The sequence below is a fragment of the Tetrahymena thermophila genome (genome assembly GCF_000189635.1).
Source record: "Tetrahymena thermophila SB210 genomic scaffold scf_8254638, whole genome shotgun sequence".
Lineage (NCBI taxonomy): Eukaryota > Ciliophora > Oligohymenophorea > Hymenostomatida > Tetrahymenidae > Tetrahymena > Tetrahymena thermophila.
Window position 1 is genome coordinate 405,638 of NW_002476407.1, and position 14,672 is coordinate 420,309.

Sequence of the window (14,672 nt, forward strand, 5' to 3'; positions counted from 1 at the left end):
ATGAATTAATTAATGATTGATTTTTTTCAAAAAAATGTATTTATATAAGACTAATATACAGTGTTATCTAAATATTATATATATATAAATTTTTTTTATAGTTTTTAAACGAAATACACTAAATAATATCTTAACAAAGGTTGGTTAGTGTTATATAATCTATCTATCTATTTTATCTAATTTTTTTGGTAAAAATCTAATATAATTATTCTAATTTACATTTTATTGTTTTATTTATTTATTTTAAAGAATTTTATATTTAATTATATTTTAGTAAATCATTAATTCTAAAAATACACAGCAAAATAATAAATTTATTTATTTATTATTTGTTTACTCTCTTTCACATTTCATCTTTTTTAGAAAGCAAATTCCCAGATTTAATATCTTTGAGGACTCCATCTAGCTTATCTATGACACGCTCTGCTGAACCGAGTTTAGAATCTTAAGGACTTTATCGAAGAGACTTATTATTCCAAGGAGTAGTTCTGACTTGTGTGCTATTTTAGCTATTCCTAAACTAAGGTAAATAAGGAGATTGGGATTTGTTCGAATATAAATCTAATCCTGTTTCAGGGGACTCGCCTTCGTAGGGAGAGTAAAGATTTTGGGATAGTTCTTACTCTTTTTCTAATTCCTTCTACTTTAGGGCATAGTATCTATTTACAGATCTCTTTTATGAAGATTTAGTCCGATTATGATTACTCGCTTTAACAATAGCATCAAGAATGTCTAAATTTTAATTTATTAAATTACTATTTTCAAGGAGTGTGTTTGGATTTGGCTCTGTCTATTGTTAGTCTCTCTCTGTTAAAAGAGAAGAAGACCTTAATTTTGGATTATTTTAATTGGTAGATTAATATTGTGAATGAGGATATTTTTTATTTGAATACTGATCTTTGTTGTTATATTAAGGCTATGATTGTAATAGGGTATTATTTAAATAATCACTCATAGTTTGATTTGCTAAATTATTGCTATCTATTGGATTATTTTGCTGTTTAATTTATTTTTGGTTCCATTAATCTATGTAACTCAATGTATTGGGATAGCTTTGATCAAAGTTTTAGTTTTAATACTTTGTACGATTAATTTTATTTTTTATATTATCATATTATCCTAAATCAAGACTTTCTCTTCTCTTCATCTGTGGTAAATAAATTTATGTAGAAGGCCTACCATTATAGCTTAATTAGGATTAGGCCATATTTTATCTTGAGCATGATCTCTTTTTTCTGCAAACAGGTTCTGGTAAAGGCTGTAGTTCTTTTACAAACATTTTAGAATCTACTTAGAACCCAGAGTCTTAGTAATTTATGGGATATGTTTGTATCGAGCTATTAATCATGCTATTTTATTTGATGCTATGCTTTTTTCCTTATTGAGATGATAGTGGTCTTCTTGGTGTTTAAAATTAATCATAATGAAAATGCTGTGTGATAATTCCCTGTTTTTCTTTCCTTTCTGTCTTGTTTCCATCGTTATAAGAAAGGCCAGGGCTTTATGGTGATTATTAAGATCTATGAGTGTAATAATTTTATTAATCTTTAGGATTATGATGAAAATGTTATTCAAGAATAGGAAAATTTCTGAAATCGTTATCTCCCTCATGATAAGTCAAATTGTGTTTAGCTTGCCTATTACCAAATTCTTCATTTTGTGTTCTAGGAGTTTATTGCATAGTTGCCAAAGCTGTTTTTAAAAATAGAGCATTGCTATTTTAAGCATTGTCCATATCTTTTATCTTGTTTTTAAGAATTTTATATCTCATTTCTTCCTTGAAATCCTTTTTCTATAACTCAACACTTAAATCTTAAATCATTTTTTCAGTTGTGTGTTTTTAAGTTTCAGAATCATGTTTCTATTTTTCTTCTCTCATTCTTCTTTTATGCTCTTCTAAGAACTGCTTTTGCTGTTCATGAAGTTGCTTTAGCATATCATCCTGAGCTTCTTTCAAAAAATCTTTGCTCGATTATCTAGATTTTTTTTCATATTGATTATTAATCTTTGAAGGTGATAATTATTACTGTTGTTGTTGTTATTATTGTAGAGCTTTTTTTTAATCTTCTAATTACTATTTAATCTAATTTTCTATTTTAGCTATTTCATTTACTATTAATCTCTCTTAAGATTGTAAAGCATTCAGTTACTTTTTATCTGTTTCTTTTTACTAATTACTCATATCTTCTTTCATTTTTTACAAATCTTATTGGATTTTTTTAGTTTAGTTTTGCAACTCTTATCTTAAATTTAATAAATCTTCATTTTATGAATTTTACTAAGCCTCTTTTAATTTCTAGGAATTTTCATATAATTTTTATACAGGGTTAACAGCACTTATTGGAGGGTATTAAGATGGTTTTTACTTTAATTAGTTAAATTGAAGGCTATTAATTGGAAAAATTTCTTTTGGAGATTAAATACTATTTTATTATGGGCTTTATTAATAAATTGGTGATTAATTTCCTTAATTTTAATTCCATTTTTATTAGCTTTCAAAAGAATTTAATGGAGGAACTTCTATTAAAGGTTGAGACATTTTTCTGCTTTGAGTGCTTGTATTTTACTTAAGCTTATTTTGCATTTCAACTGCTTCGTTTATGAGATGATTTTGCTTTTCTTACAATTTTTAATAGTTTTTTTATAGCTTTTTTTATTATTCTAAAATTTTTAAATTCTCATTATCAGTATCTTAAATAATTTTCTTTCTCTTTTTTGTTTCATTTTCCATTTATTTTCTTAAATCTTCTCTCTCCTTTTACAATTTTTCTTCTTCTTTTTTTTCTTTTATTTTATCTATTTCGTTTTACATCTTCTTTTATTGCTTTTTTAGCTCTATTTATTCTTAGAGATCATTGTTATATTATTCTAATTGCATGTCTCTCTTCATTTTTCTTACTTAGTTTTCGTCAGACATTTCTTAAAATATGCTTTTTTACTAAGGTTTATTATCAGACTGTGAATAATGGTAATCATTTGCCATTTTCATCATTCGATCCTACTAAGTAAGATTGTTAGAAAATATATTTATATCATTTTGCATTTGTCTTTCAATATCTTTCATATACTCATTATGCCTTTAAAGTCTATTTAGTTATCTCTCCTCTTGTCTGTCAAACATCTTATCCATAATACTTTTTCCTTCTTGTTCCATTTAATGTTATAGCTACTGTTATTTTTTCAATTACGACTTTAAATTAGAAATTTTGTGCTCTTAGAAATACCCTTCTCCAAGTGTAGTTCTTGATCCCTTTACATTTTTATTATTATTCCGCATAGGCGAGAAGCTTATTGAATTACCCTAATGTAGTTATTCACTGATTCCTCTAATATTTGCATTAATATTTCCGTATTCATCATAAATTGGGTCACCTGAACCTCCACTTTAGTATAAAATGTAATTTTAAAATTAAAAAAAGAATATAATATTTCAATAAATATGTTTAAATCCATTTATTTATTTCAAATTCATCATTACTTTTTATGTAAATATTATAAAAATAATTTGAAATTACTTTTATTATGAAAACCTAAAAAAAATACTTGAAAAATTGATTAACAATAATCAAGTAATCGCTAAAAATATAAATTAATTTTTTTAGATGTAAAGTTAGCAAATAAAATTATTCAACTAATTACTATATTTTTTTTATTGGTGTTAAAAATTAATTAGATGCACTCTATAAATCAAATACTTAAACTTCATTGTTTTTATTGACATCTATGTATTTTTAATTTGCTTGATTTCTATCTCCTTAGCTCGCAAACCTTTGCTGATTTTTTTCATCTATCTTTTATTTTATAGAATTGAATTTCTAAATGGTTATTTATGAGATAAATTTTCAATCAATAAATTTTCTTTCTTTCTATTTTCAATCAATTTTTTATATAAATATTAAATAAAATGAGTAATTTACTTATCTTTGCAGCTCTTAGGCATAAAATTTTTATTTTGCCTGCTTTAAATCTCTGGTTGAGGGTCTAGCTGCTAAGTTCATTATATCATTATGAAATTATTATTATGATTTAGGCTATTTCCCTAAAGACATCATATATTAACAATAATCGAAGTATTCTTATTTCATTTTATCATGCTCTTTTCTCCTAGAATCCTAATCAAAAAATAAACCTCCTGGTTAGTTCTTTTCTAACGAGTATTGCTTTTATCCATCATATGGCTTAAATTAGGTAGGGGAAGGAACCTCAAAATGCTTAATATATTTCCCATCTGGACTATATGACATAGGATCCTTTGAAAAAAAATTAGTTTTTTTTCTGCCACGATCTGAAAAGATCATAATTTAAATAAAAGAACTATAATATGGAGTTTATTATAATAATATATTTTATTCCCTTTTAAAGAAAACTATAAAATGGGTTGTTTTTTGCTTTATTTAATTTTTGAGCCAAATATTATTGTAAAGATATTTATTTATTGGTAAAAAACAATAAGTATTTATTTCTTCAGTTTGGCTTTGGGGATTGCAATCAATCAATATTTAGATTGATTTGAGTTATATATTCTTAATGTAATTAAAATTTCTCAAATCATAATAAATTGATGAAGAAGTAGAAACCATTCATTTTATAGTGATTGTGTTGCACTTCTAATAGAGAGCTATTCCATAAATTTAATACACTTTAAAAAATTGTATGATTACCATTGAATTTATTATATTCATTTGTAAAAAAAAGATTGATATCAATTATAATTAAGATTCATTAAATCCAACTCTATGTAAAAAATTTAGTAATAAAATAATAATTTTATTGTAAATTAAATTTTTTTATATAAATATTAAACTAAAAGATATTTAAAATAATTAATTAAATAAGTAGTATTCATAATTAATTGCCAAAATTTTTAATTTAATTCCATTATAATAAAAATTATTAAATAGGAATAAAAATAACTAACTAAAAAATATTTTTGCAATTATAGTATCTCAATTTTAAGTTAAATAATTTTTTTCCAATATATTAATTGTTTATTTCAAAAATGATTAAATTTATATGATCCTCTTTAATATTTTATTAGCATATTTTACCAGTATCATTAATTTAGTTAAAAATTGTATTATTTAAGAAAAATGTTTAATTATACTTTGAAAAAAAATTATGATTTTCAACTTTAAACTGTAAATGAATGGTGTTTACAATTATGAAATTTTAATTAAATCTCAAAATGATGTTCATAAATTATTTTTTTTACAGTGAATTTACTTTCCTCAAAATAAATACAGTCTACTGGCTTTACAAATTATGCCTAAATAGTATAATGAAAAAGAAATAGAAGAATAATATTTAAATTTTCTAAAAAGATTCCATTCCTCTTTAATTTTAAATACTAGTAATCCAAAGCAATCTAAATATTTAGAAATCAAAATATGAGAATAAAATAACACATAGGCTCAAATATTACTGGAAATATCTTAAATATTATTATATCATCAAAGTTTTATTTGATGTTTTGAACATGTAATCAAATTTGGTTAGTTATTATTTCTTAAATTTACTGCTTTCAATTAATTCATTAATTAGTATAGAAGTGCATCAAAAGTAAAGATAGTATAAAGTATTATCGTATTTACTTTTATTAAACAAAAATTAGAAAAGTTTTATGGGATAGTCTAAGAGCATAATATAAAATGGAATTTAAATTGAAAAGTTTAGCTAATAAAATTACAGCGATGAACTAATAAATTAATAATCTTAGTCAACCATTATGATCTTAGAAGACTTCATAAATTTTTATAAGGATGAAAAATAAATTCACTTAAAAATTCTTGAAAAACTTCTCTAAAATATGTGCATAGAAGAGGAATGTTTAAAAAGATTAAAGATCACTTTGGATGAAGAAAAAAATGAATTCTTTTATAATGAAAATCTATTTAGGTATAAAGTGGCATTAAAAACAATTCATCTCCTTTTAAGCTAAAAGAAACTAAAATCTGATGCTTTGTTAGAAGATGCCTTTACAGAAGCAACTCAAATGCTAATATTTAAAAAAGAATTATTTTTTACTTATCCATTCTATTTCTTTTTTGAACTCCTTAAATTCTCAATAGTGCATATGATAATAGTCCATTTCATTTCAATAAATAAAACTGAAATATTCTAGCTCTATTAAAAATACTATTTTCTTTTATTTCATTAACTCTTGGATGGACTCTTAGCTAGAATTTCAATGATTTAGCCTTCTACTAGCGAATTATACTCTAAATTCTCAAAAAAACTTAGAAACGCTCACGAAATAAACGTTTAATACTTTGAAGATAAATTTGTAAATAGATGCTACGTGGTTAGGTTATAAGATGATACAGCAGATTCTTAGGAAAATTATAAATCAATAGAAGAGCTTAATAAATTTCGTGTTAATTATATAAACTAAATTCTACTTTCATATGGTCAGACCAGAGTAGTTTAACTTATAAAAATATTTGATCAAATTTCTGAAGCAATAAATTGTGAGAAAATATGCTATAAGGATGTAAGAAAATAGCTATTAAATGAACAGGAAGAATTTCATAATTAAATAAATGTGACTATTCCCTCATTTCTTAAATCTATTGAAGAAGTTATTTATATGAAAAATACTTAAAAAAAAGAGATCCACTCATTAAAAAAATAGGTCAATGAAAAAAATTTGGAATATCTCTTTACAAAATTAGAAAAAATTTAAAAGGAATTTAACCCAATGGAAACTAACAGCTTAAATAATTAAAATGGTAATGATACTCTAGACGATAGTGTTAGTAAAGTCTCTCATATCTTTAGTAACAAGCACTTGAATATATACAATCATTATAGCCGGTAGCTAATAATGGAGGATGAAAGTGGATTTAAAATAAGAGTTAATCAAGCTTTATAAGTTCTTGATGAACAAATTTAAGAATGTGAAGAGACAATAGAAAACAACTAAGAATAAAAAAAGCAGTATAAAGTAATGCTGAACTAAGTTATTCATAAAATACACATTTTTAATTTCATAGAGAAAAAATGCATACTAAAAGATAAAATTTAATGAAATCCACAATTAATAACTCAAACTAAATTAATAAATAAATAAATATATATATAAAAAATTTAATTAATTAACTAACAATCAAACCAATAATGAAAAATATATCTAACTAACCAACTTACTTACTTAAATACAAGAATTTTAAACTAAAATTTGAATTTCTTTTTGAAAATCTACAATTTAACAAAATTTGTGAACTTAAAATATCAACAAAATAATAATAAACTTAATTTAACTTACACAATCTATTATTATCATACTTAATAACACATAATTAACAAATGGAGTTATAAATTAAATTTATATTATTAAATCTCATTCTTTTTATAAATTTAGTAATTGTCTATATCTCAGTGCCTAGAGCAACTTATATCTAGTTAATGTACAGTAGTATTTTTAATTTTATATTCCAATAAATATAGTATTTTTCATTCTATTATTTATGTTTTAATTTTTCGTTTTACATTACATTTATCAAAAGAAAAAAATGTAATCAAAATATTCTTAAATCATTAATTCATATCATAAAATCGATAAAAATTTCTTAGGAACTAAAATTTAATTTAATTTATTCATAGAATCTTAACTATCTTTAGATTAATTAAAATTTAAATATCAATAAGGCTAAAATCAATAAAAACTATCTATTTTTAAAAATCATAAAAAAGAATTAAATGACCTAATAAATTCATAATAAAAAATTGTATTGACTTACTTAGTAAAAATGCACATCTTTCTTATGTTTTATTGTAAATAATATTAAATTTTTTTAATAAACCAATTAATATATGTGGATATTATCAATCCAAATAAAAGGAAATTAAAAATTTTCATAAAGATACTAGTCAATTTAAAATAAATAAAAATTAATATTAAATTAAACCTCAATAAATATATAGAAAATAAAATCATTAATTTGATTGAAAAATTGTAAGTAATATATATTCTTAACATACAATTCTTTTAGTTAACATTACATAAACCTTCATTTACATGTTAATTAATTTTACAGGAAATACAATTAAGGTTTTATCATCATTTCATTTCAATCATTTCAGATTACCCTTTTTCTGAAAGAATGCTGTTGTATTAATTACCTTGTGGAATACTTTCATTTTCTATATCACTGCGAGCTACATTTCTCACATCATTCATTTCATATTAAAGTTTTTTGTGCATATTTTTATACCTTCTGTAGAGCTAAACTATAATTAACAATAATATAGCTATGCTCAAGACACAAATTACAACAATAACTGTTAAATTTGAGCTACTATCATCACTTTCTTTTGGTTAAATAATATTGTTATTGTTTTCTATTAAATTAGATCCATAAATAAAACGGAATCCTTTATTTGTCTAAGGTTCAGTATTTACCAAAACATTAGCTGTAACACTAACATATATTTTATCTTATTATTCAGGGATTTGGCTTTTTTCTATAGTAAATAATTATTTATCAGGGTTCATTAATGAAGATGATTATTTTTTTAGAGGGTTTACCTTAATAATAAGGTCTTTTGGTTCCTATTTTTAAAATAAATGATATGTATAAAAGAAAATATGCATGAAAAAATTTACATATAATGAGCAATAACTTTGTCTTTATAAAGTCTCCCTCGAGTTGCTAATATGAAGATAATACTCTATTTCAACAATTTTCAATCCATCAATTTTCCAGCAATCAGATTCTACACATTCCAATTCAGAAAAAGCTACAAAATAACTATTAAGATCTTATCTTATTGTTAAAATACCTGAATCACCAATCTAAATATAGTCGTATATGATAGGTTATTTAGGTTTGTATACTTCAGTCGTAATAATAGATTTTGATATTTTTTCCTTAGTTTACTTATTTGCTCTTTTTTAAATATAAATTGCACTTGTTGCAGGATTTTGGGGAGCTGTATCCTTAATGATTTGAATTTCATGATTTGATGTTGCCCTTCTTGTTACTCTTATTGCTTTGTCATTTTACACTTTTTAATTAAAATAAAATATGAGAAATTATCTAACAAAATTAAAAAACTATTATTTTTTACTTATCATATCATTAGCATTGGTGTAGATAAAGATATTTTAGTCAGAGATACAATTGAAGTTTTAAATAAGTAAAACACTTCCAAGTTACATATTTATTTGGTAATTAGACACTTCATGGATGGGAAGCACATCTAAAACAAAGCCACTTAAAATGGGGATATTTTTAGTATTTTATTCCTTTATCAGAATACTGAATTTATATTGTCTATCTCCTTTGTATTTTACGACTATATGATAAGATTAACTTCTAAAAGTCTAGAATTACATGGTAATCAAATCCTTTGTTTTGCTAACAATATTGCCAATAACTGGTCTCTCTTTTCTATTTATTAACTCCATGTCAATTTCTGTCTCTTCTAGACCATATTCTTATCCATTCTCAGCAGAGAGGTTAACTATCAGAGATTACATCCCTTCTTGAGATGAGTAGTAAATAAATCTAACTTCTGATTTTGCTGCAATTACTGATTCAAGAGGAATACCTGAGTTAATCAATCTGTTTTCTGTACCAGACACAACTTGAACCAATACTTTTTCATCTGTAAATTTAGAAGTTAATTCAATTGTAAATGTATTCTACTGAGCTAATCCAGTTAAGGGTTAATCGTCTTTAAAAATATGTCTGATGAAAATACTTTTTGTTGTAAAGCCATTGCCTTAAGGATCAGTTGTCTTACATTCTGTACTTGTAAGTTATTTTTAAGGAGCAAATCCTCCCTTAACTGAAAGATCGATACAGCTACCTGAATAAGAAGAAACATATATGTTGAAATCATCTTAAGAGAAGAAACGTAATTTGGAAGAAATGTTTTGTTTTAAGAATATCAATTAGTTCTTATTGTTCTAAATTTGTGCTACTCCTCCATCGAAATTGATTGAAATACTATAAACCAATTATTTTTAAATTGACTTAATGCCTATAACGTAAGTGCAATCATCACAACTATCATCTTCCCATCTAATGTATTCTTTATGTGATTCGTTTTTAGTTGTTAAATCAGCGCTGTTTGGGTCAGCTAAGTTACTTAAGAAATCTTTAGCTGATTTATCTGAATTTTTATATTCTTTAATGAACATATAGCTATCTCCAGAGTTACCAGATACCATGTTTGTAACAACAGTGAATTTACCTTTTTCTTTCTTGTGATAAATATAGTATGATGTTTGATTGCTATGCAAGTATGCTTATTGAATTTAATTTTTGTCTATCTTGAAAATGTTATTATCTCCAACCTAATATTGAATCTAGTAAGTAGAGTTAGAATTACCATAAACTCCGACAATATAATAACCTGCAATGCCAGTGGAATTCTTTAATGTGCGATTATTTACCAATATGAAATCACCAGCTAAATCTTAAGAATTCAAATCGTATTCAGTTCTTGTGGGAATTTTTATGGAGTCTTTATTTAAAAATAAATCAGGATCTCCTTCATCTAGAGGAGTCAAATTGATAATCATCTTCATATTTCCTTTTTCTTGAGGAACATACAATCTATAGTAGACCATCTCTTCCTTACCAACATTACCTTATACAACCTCACCTAAATTTTATAGATAAAATATTATAAATATTATTGCCAAATATATCAAAAAAATTCAATCAACCTTCATATAAATCGTATAATTTATCTCCATTCAATTAGAGCTTAATTATATTTCCTATAACTTTGGTATCAGGTACTATCGATTCTTAAGGCTGGATAACAGATATTAAAAGGAAGCAACCCTATTCGCAAGACTCTCCTTTATAGGTCTCAGGATGTATTCTAATTTACTAAACTACTTCAGAATTAGTGTGAATCGCTAATTTTTTAACATCATCATTTAAAGTAGGAAAACCTTCTCCTTATCCTGCACCACTCGATTGGAATTGGCTGTAAGATAGAATCTTTCCCAAAACCTAAAATTCGTAGCTTTATGATTAGACAGTTAAAATAACTTCCTTTATTTCATATAAGAAGTAAATAAATTTCCTAATTTCCTTCTTTAGGGGGAATTGAGAAACTGTTTAGCCATAGCTGGAAATGTAAGTTGGCTTTTCAGGATAGACGATAGAGACAGTAATTCTTTCTTCTTGTGGTGACATCACTTCAATCTAGAATTGACAATCTTAGTATACATTCAAATCTAGCAAGTAAGGACACTCTTTGATCACATCTTATTTGTCTGCTTAAATATATTTAATTTAATCATAATCTTTAAAGGTTGATATAGTCTTATTATTAACTGAAAAGCTTCCTTAAATCTTTTGTTGTAAACCAATACCACTTCCTACAACATACGCATATATTTTATCAGTATCACTGATATCCTAGACCATGTAGCTGTAGATATTAAAGTAATAAGTTCTTTTCAGATTAGGAATCAAAATATCTTAGAAACTTTCATTTAAATTGAGGCTTACTTTGTCTGTCTAAACATAAATCACTACATTAATTTCTTTATCACTCACCTTAATATTAAAAAAAATTGTAAAAATACTTTAAAAATTCAATTTTAGTTTAGTTAAAAATCAATATTTTACATTTTCGATTGTACCATATAAATAGCCTTCATCGCTAAAAAAGTTTTGATCTAATTCTATTCTTTTTTCTGTGGCTGTAGAAGCTATATTGCTATCAGCGTTATATTTATTGTAAATACTGGAGGGAGCTACATTCTTATCTTCGCCAACATATAACTTAATTTGCTAGTCACTTTTTGCAAAAATTGTTTATTGTACTCCATAAGAAAATCCAAACTTGATGTGACCTGAACTTTTAGGTTGAATGCTAAGTTTAGTTGGGACTCCTTAAATAACTTCTCTGAACTCTAATTGCTTTTAGCCTTTTCTCTAAACCTGAACAATTAACTGAGCATTTGTATGCTCGAGAGCTTTCACATAAATGAAATAAGTGTAATCAGAAAGCTTCTTATTTTTTTCTAAATCATCAGTATTGTAAACAATTAGATTTTTAATAGATGAATGGACAAAGTCTTTTTCTGGTTTTTTATTTTTGATATTATCATAATTTCTGTCAGCAACGATCGAAGCAAAACCACTGTTATAACTTAGCTAAAACTTTATTTCAGTAATATCATAATCAAGAGACATGGGCTAAAATGAATATGTCCTATATTCTGACTAGGCTAAAAAGGCATATTCTATTGAATTTTCTCTTAAGGGTATGATGCTTGAAGGATCGTTTGAAGCAGCTTTCAAAACATATCTGTTTCTTTCTTCATTACCTTTTAACAGAAACAAAAAAAATACATTTATAAATATTTTTAAAAATATGTATCATAATTTACCTAATATTCCTATAGTAAAAATACAATAATTATAAAACATGTTGTCAGGGAACTTTTTTCTGTTAGCATCATCGTTATCGTTGTTATCATCGTTTTTTTCTTGATCAGAGTTGCATTTTTTAGGATCATATTATATTTTTATTGAATCAACGCCTTACTTGTTAACACTCCATCCAACGAACTTCTTTTCCTTGTCAATATATTAGTTCTTTACTAATTAATTAATTTCATCTAAAGTGATTGTTTAATCAGCGCCCTCTCCATACTTCCAACTTTTAACAAACAAATCAGGGTTTCCTTAAAGTGAGGTAAGAATAATCTCAATTTCTCTTTTCAAATCTCCATCAACTCTTAATTGATATAAAGTTAATTTTTGTTTACCAACAAAACTTGTGACTGGTTACTAGAGTTGTAATTAAATACCAGAATTGTATTCGTTCGAGTAAGTATCGCTTTAAATTAAATTAATTTGTTTAATCTGAATAAATCATATAAAAAATATTATTACATCCTGATTTAGAAGGCACTGATCTATTTGCCATAAACTGCTATAAATATTTTCTTTTCACTGCTATATCCCTTTTTGTTTAGCTCATCACTTGTAACAAGGATTAAATCTTCTCTAAAACTAGTTTTAGATTACCATTCATACTTATCTAAATCTTTTGGTCTTGTTTCGCCATAATGAACATACAAATCTGGATCTCCATTGTAGGGAATTAAGTTGAAAAGAAAATCAGAGAGGAATTTTCTTTTTCTGTTTTCACCTTAGAAAATTCTTTCAATTTCATAATCCAACAAATCTAAAAAGTCTATTGTAAAATATTAAGTTTCTTCTTATTCAACTACTCCATTATAAAAATATTCAGAAAGTTTCAAATCCCTTTCATTATCATAAAGTATGGTGCTAAATTAAATGATAGCATTTTTTGGTCCTTTAACTTCCAAAGAAAACGAACAGTCGTTGCACATCTCTCTCTTTTCTTGAGAAAGTGGAATAACTTTAATGTAATCGCTTATCCATATACTTTTTAACTAAGCATCATTTTTGTTTTAAGGCTGTCTTTCTCCTCTGTTTCCATAGAAATCAAATTCTGCCTATTCATTATACTCAAAGCTATACATATTCTTAAACTCTGCTTGTAAGAGCATGTTAGAGTACCCTTTATTCATCTTAGGGATCTTTACTAATATCTCTCTAACTTCATCATTTTTAAGTATAATATCAATACTTCCTCCCTCTTTATTATATTTTAAAAAGATTTAAATAAAATATCTAACAATAAAATAATAAATTCAAATTACTTTAAGCATCATATTCAATTCTTTCTTTATAAACTAAATTTAGAGAGTATTTGCATGGTGTGCTGCATTTTACTTCAACAACTAGGTCCATATCTTCACTGATGTCTTTATCATTAACTAAGCAGACATCATAGCCAATCTAGTCTGAAGTACAGTAAGGTTGAGTGTTTTATTTTGGTATTTTATCAGTATTAATAAATACTGCAAGATCTGGATCGCTGTCAATAGAAAGATTATTAAGCTGAACGATGAGATCGACATTTCTATTCTTTTCTACAACTGTAGCTGTATAATACTTTTTACCTATCTTGGTATCTGTGATGTTAAAATAATGCACATCATTCAGATGAATCTTTTCTATAGTTTAAGCGATACATAAAGAGAGATAAATAACAAGTATGGTAGATATCTACAACCACCCTCTCCTAAGTATCATGTTAAATCCTGCTTAAATTGCTCTTTCTCTATTTAATTATGTTAAATTTAAAAATTTTTATTTTTCCTCGTAAGTTCTATTCTAAAGCTCTTTTAATTATCAAACGATTTAGATATTTACTTATTTATTATCAAAAATTATTCAGAAAAAGTCTGAAAAAAATAGCAAAATAAAAGAATAAATAAATTTTTAAATAAGTCTCTGTAACTTAAGTATTGTAAATTTATTTATTTTAAATCATAAATATAATAAACATTTTTTCTATTTTATAATTTTAAATTAGGAAACAAAACAGATGAGTATCGTTATTTACTTAAATCCATTGTAAATAATTATAAAATTTATGTGTCGAAAAATAAGACAAATGGCAATAAATAAAATATAAACTGATAAAATCCAGTTTTTAATCTTTTGAAAAGTCAAAATTAATATAGGAAAAAAGATACCGAATTTACACAAAATGAGTCAAAAACTTAAATCTTTTATTATTCAATTTCAAATAAAATATTACGAAAAGATATACATAAAACTACGAATAATGTTAATAACTTAAAATCAATTGATATT

The 14,672-nt window shown here is 24.8% G+C and overlaps 3 protein-coding genes across 3 annotated transcripts; 1 reads left to right on the forward strand and 2 right to left on the reverse strand. All coding sequences in view use genetic code 6, as the record gives it.

Annotated features, from left to right (window-relative positions):
- Positions 1 to 343: 343 nt before the first annotated feature.
- TTHERM_00189350 (hypothetical protein) lies at positions 344 to 4,424 on the reverse strand (the record flags this gene model as incomplete). The annotated part of the gene is made up of 3 exons (XM_001016611.2): positions 3,918 to 4,424; positions 3,640 to 3,791; positions 344 to 3,383 (listed from the first exon to the last, which is right to left on the reverse strand). Exons 1-3 carry the CDS (start codon positions 4,296 to 4,298, stop codon positions 344 to 346), a joined length of 3,573 nt encoding a protein of 1,190 aa, XP_001016611.2. The 5' UTR covers positions 4,299 to 4,424.
- A 1,196-nt stretch (positions 4,425 to 5,620) lies between these two features.
- TTHERM_00189360 (transmembrane protein, putative) lies at positions 5,621 to 7,027 on the forward strand (the record flags this gene model as incomplete). The annotated part of the gene is made up of 1 exon (XM_001016612.1): positions 5,621 to 7,027. One exon carries the CDS (start codon positions 5,621 to 5,623, stop codon positions 7,025 to 7,027), a length of 1,407 nt encoding a protein of 468 aa, XP_001016612.1.
- Positions 7,028 to 8,059: 1,032 nt separating this feature from the next.
- Positions 8,060 to 14,105, reverse strand: TTHERM_00189370 (transmembrane protein, putative; the record flags this gene model as incomplete). Its single annotated transcript, XM_001016613.3, has 8 exons — positions 8,060 to 8,551; positions 8,606 to 9,006; positions 9,070 to 10,614; positions 10,679 to 11,525; positions 11,598 to 12,301; positions 12,365 to 12,816; positions 12,873 to 13,605; positions 13,670 to 14,105. The coding sequence occupies 8 exons, from the start codon at positions 14,103 to 14,105 to the stop codon at positions 8,060 to 8,062; spliced, it is 5,610 nt and encodes a 1,869-aa protein (XP_001016613.1).
- Between the last annotated feature and the right edge of the window lie 567 nt (positions 14,106 to 14,672).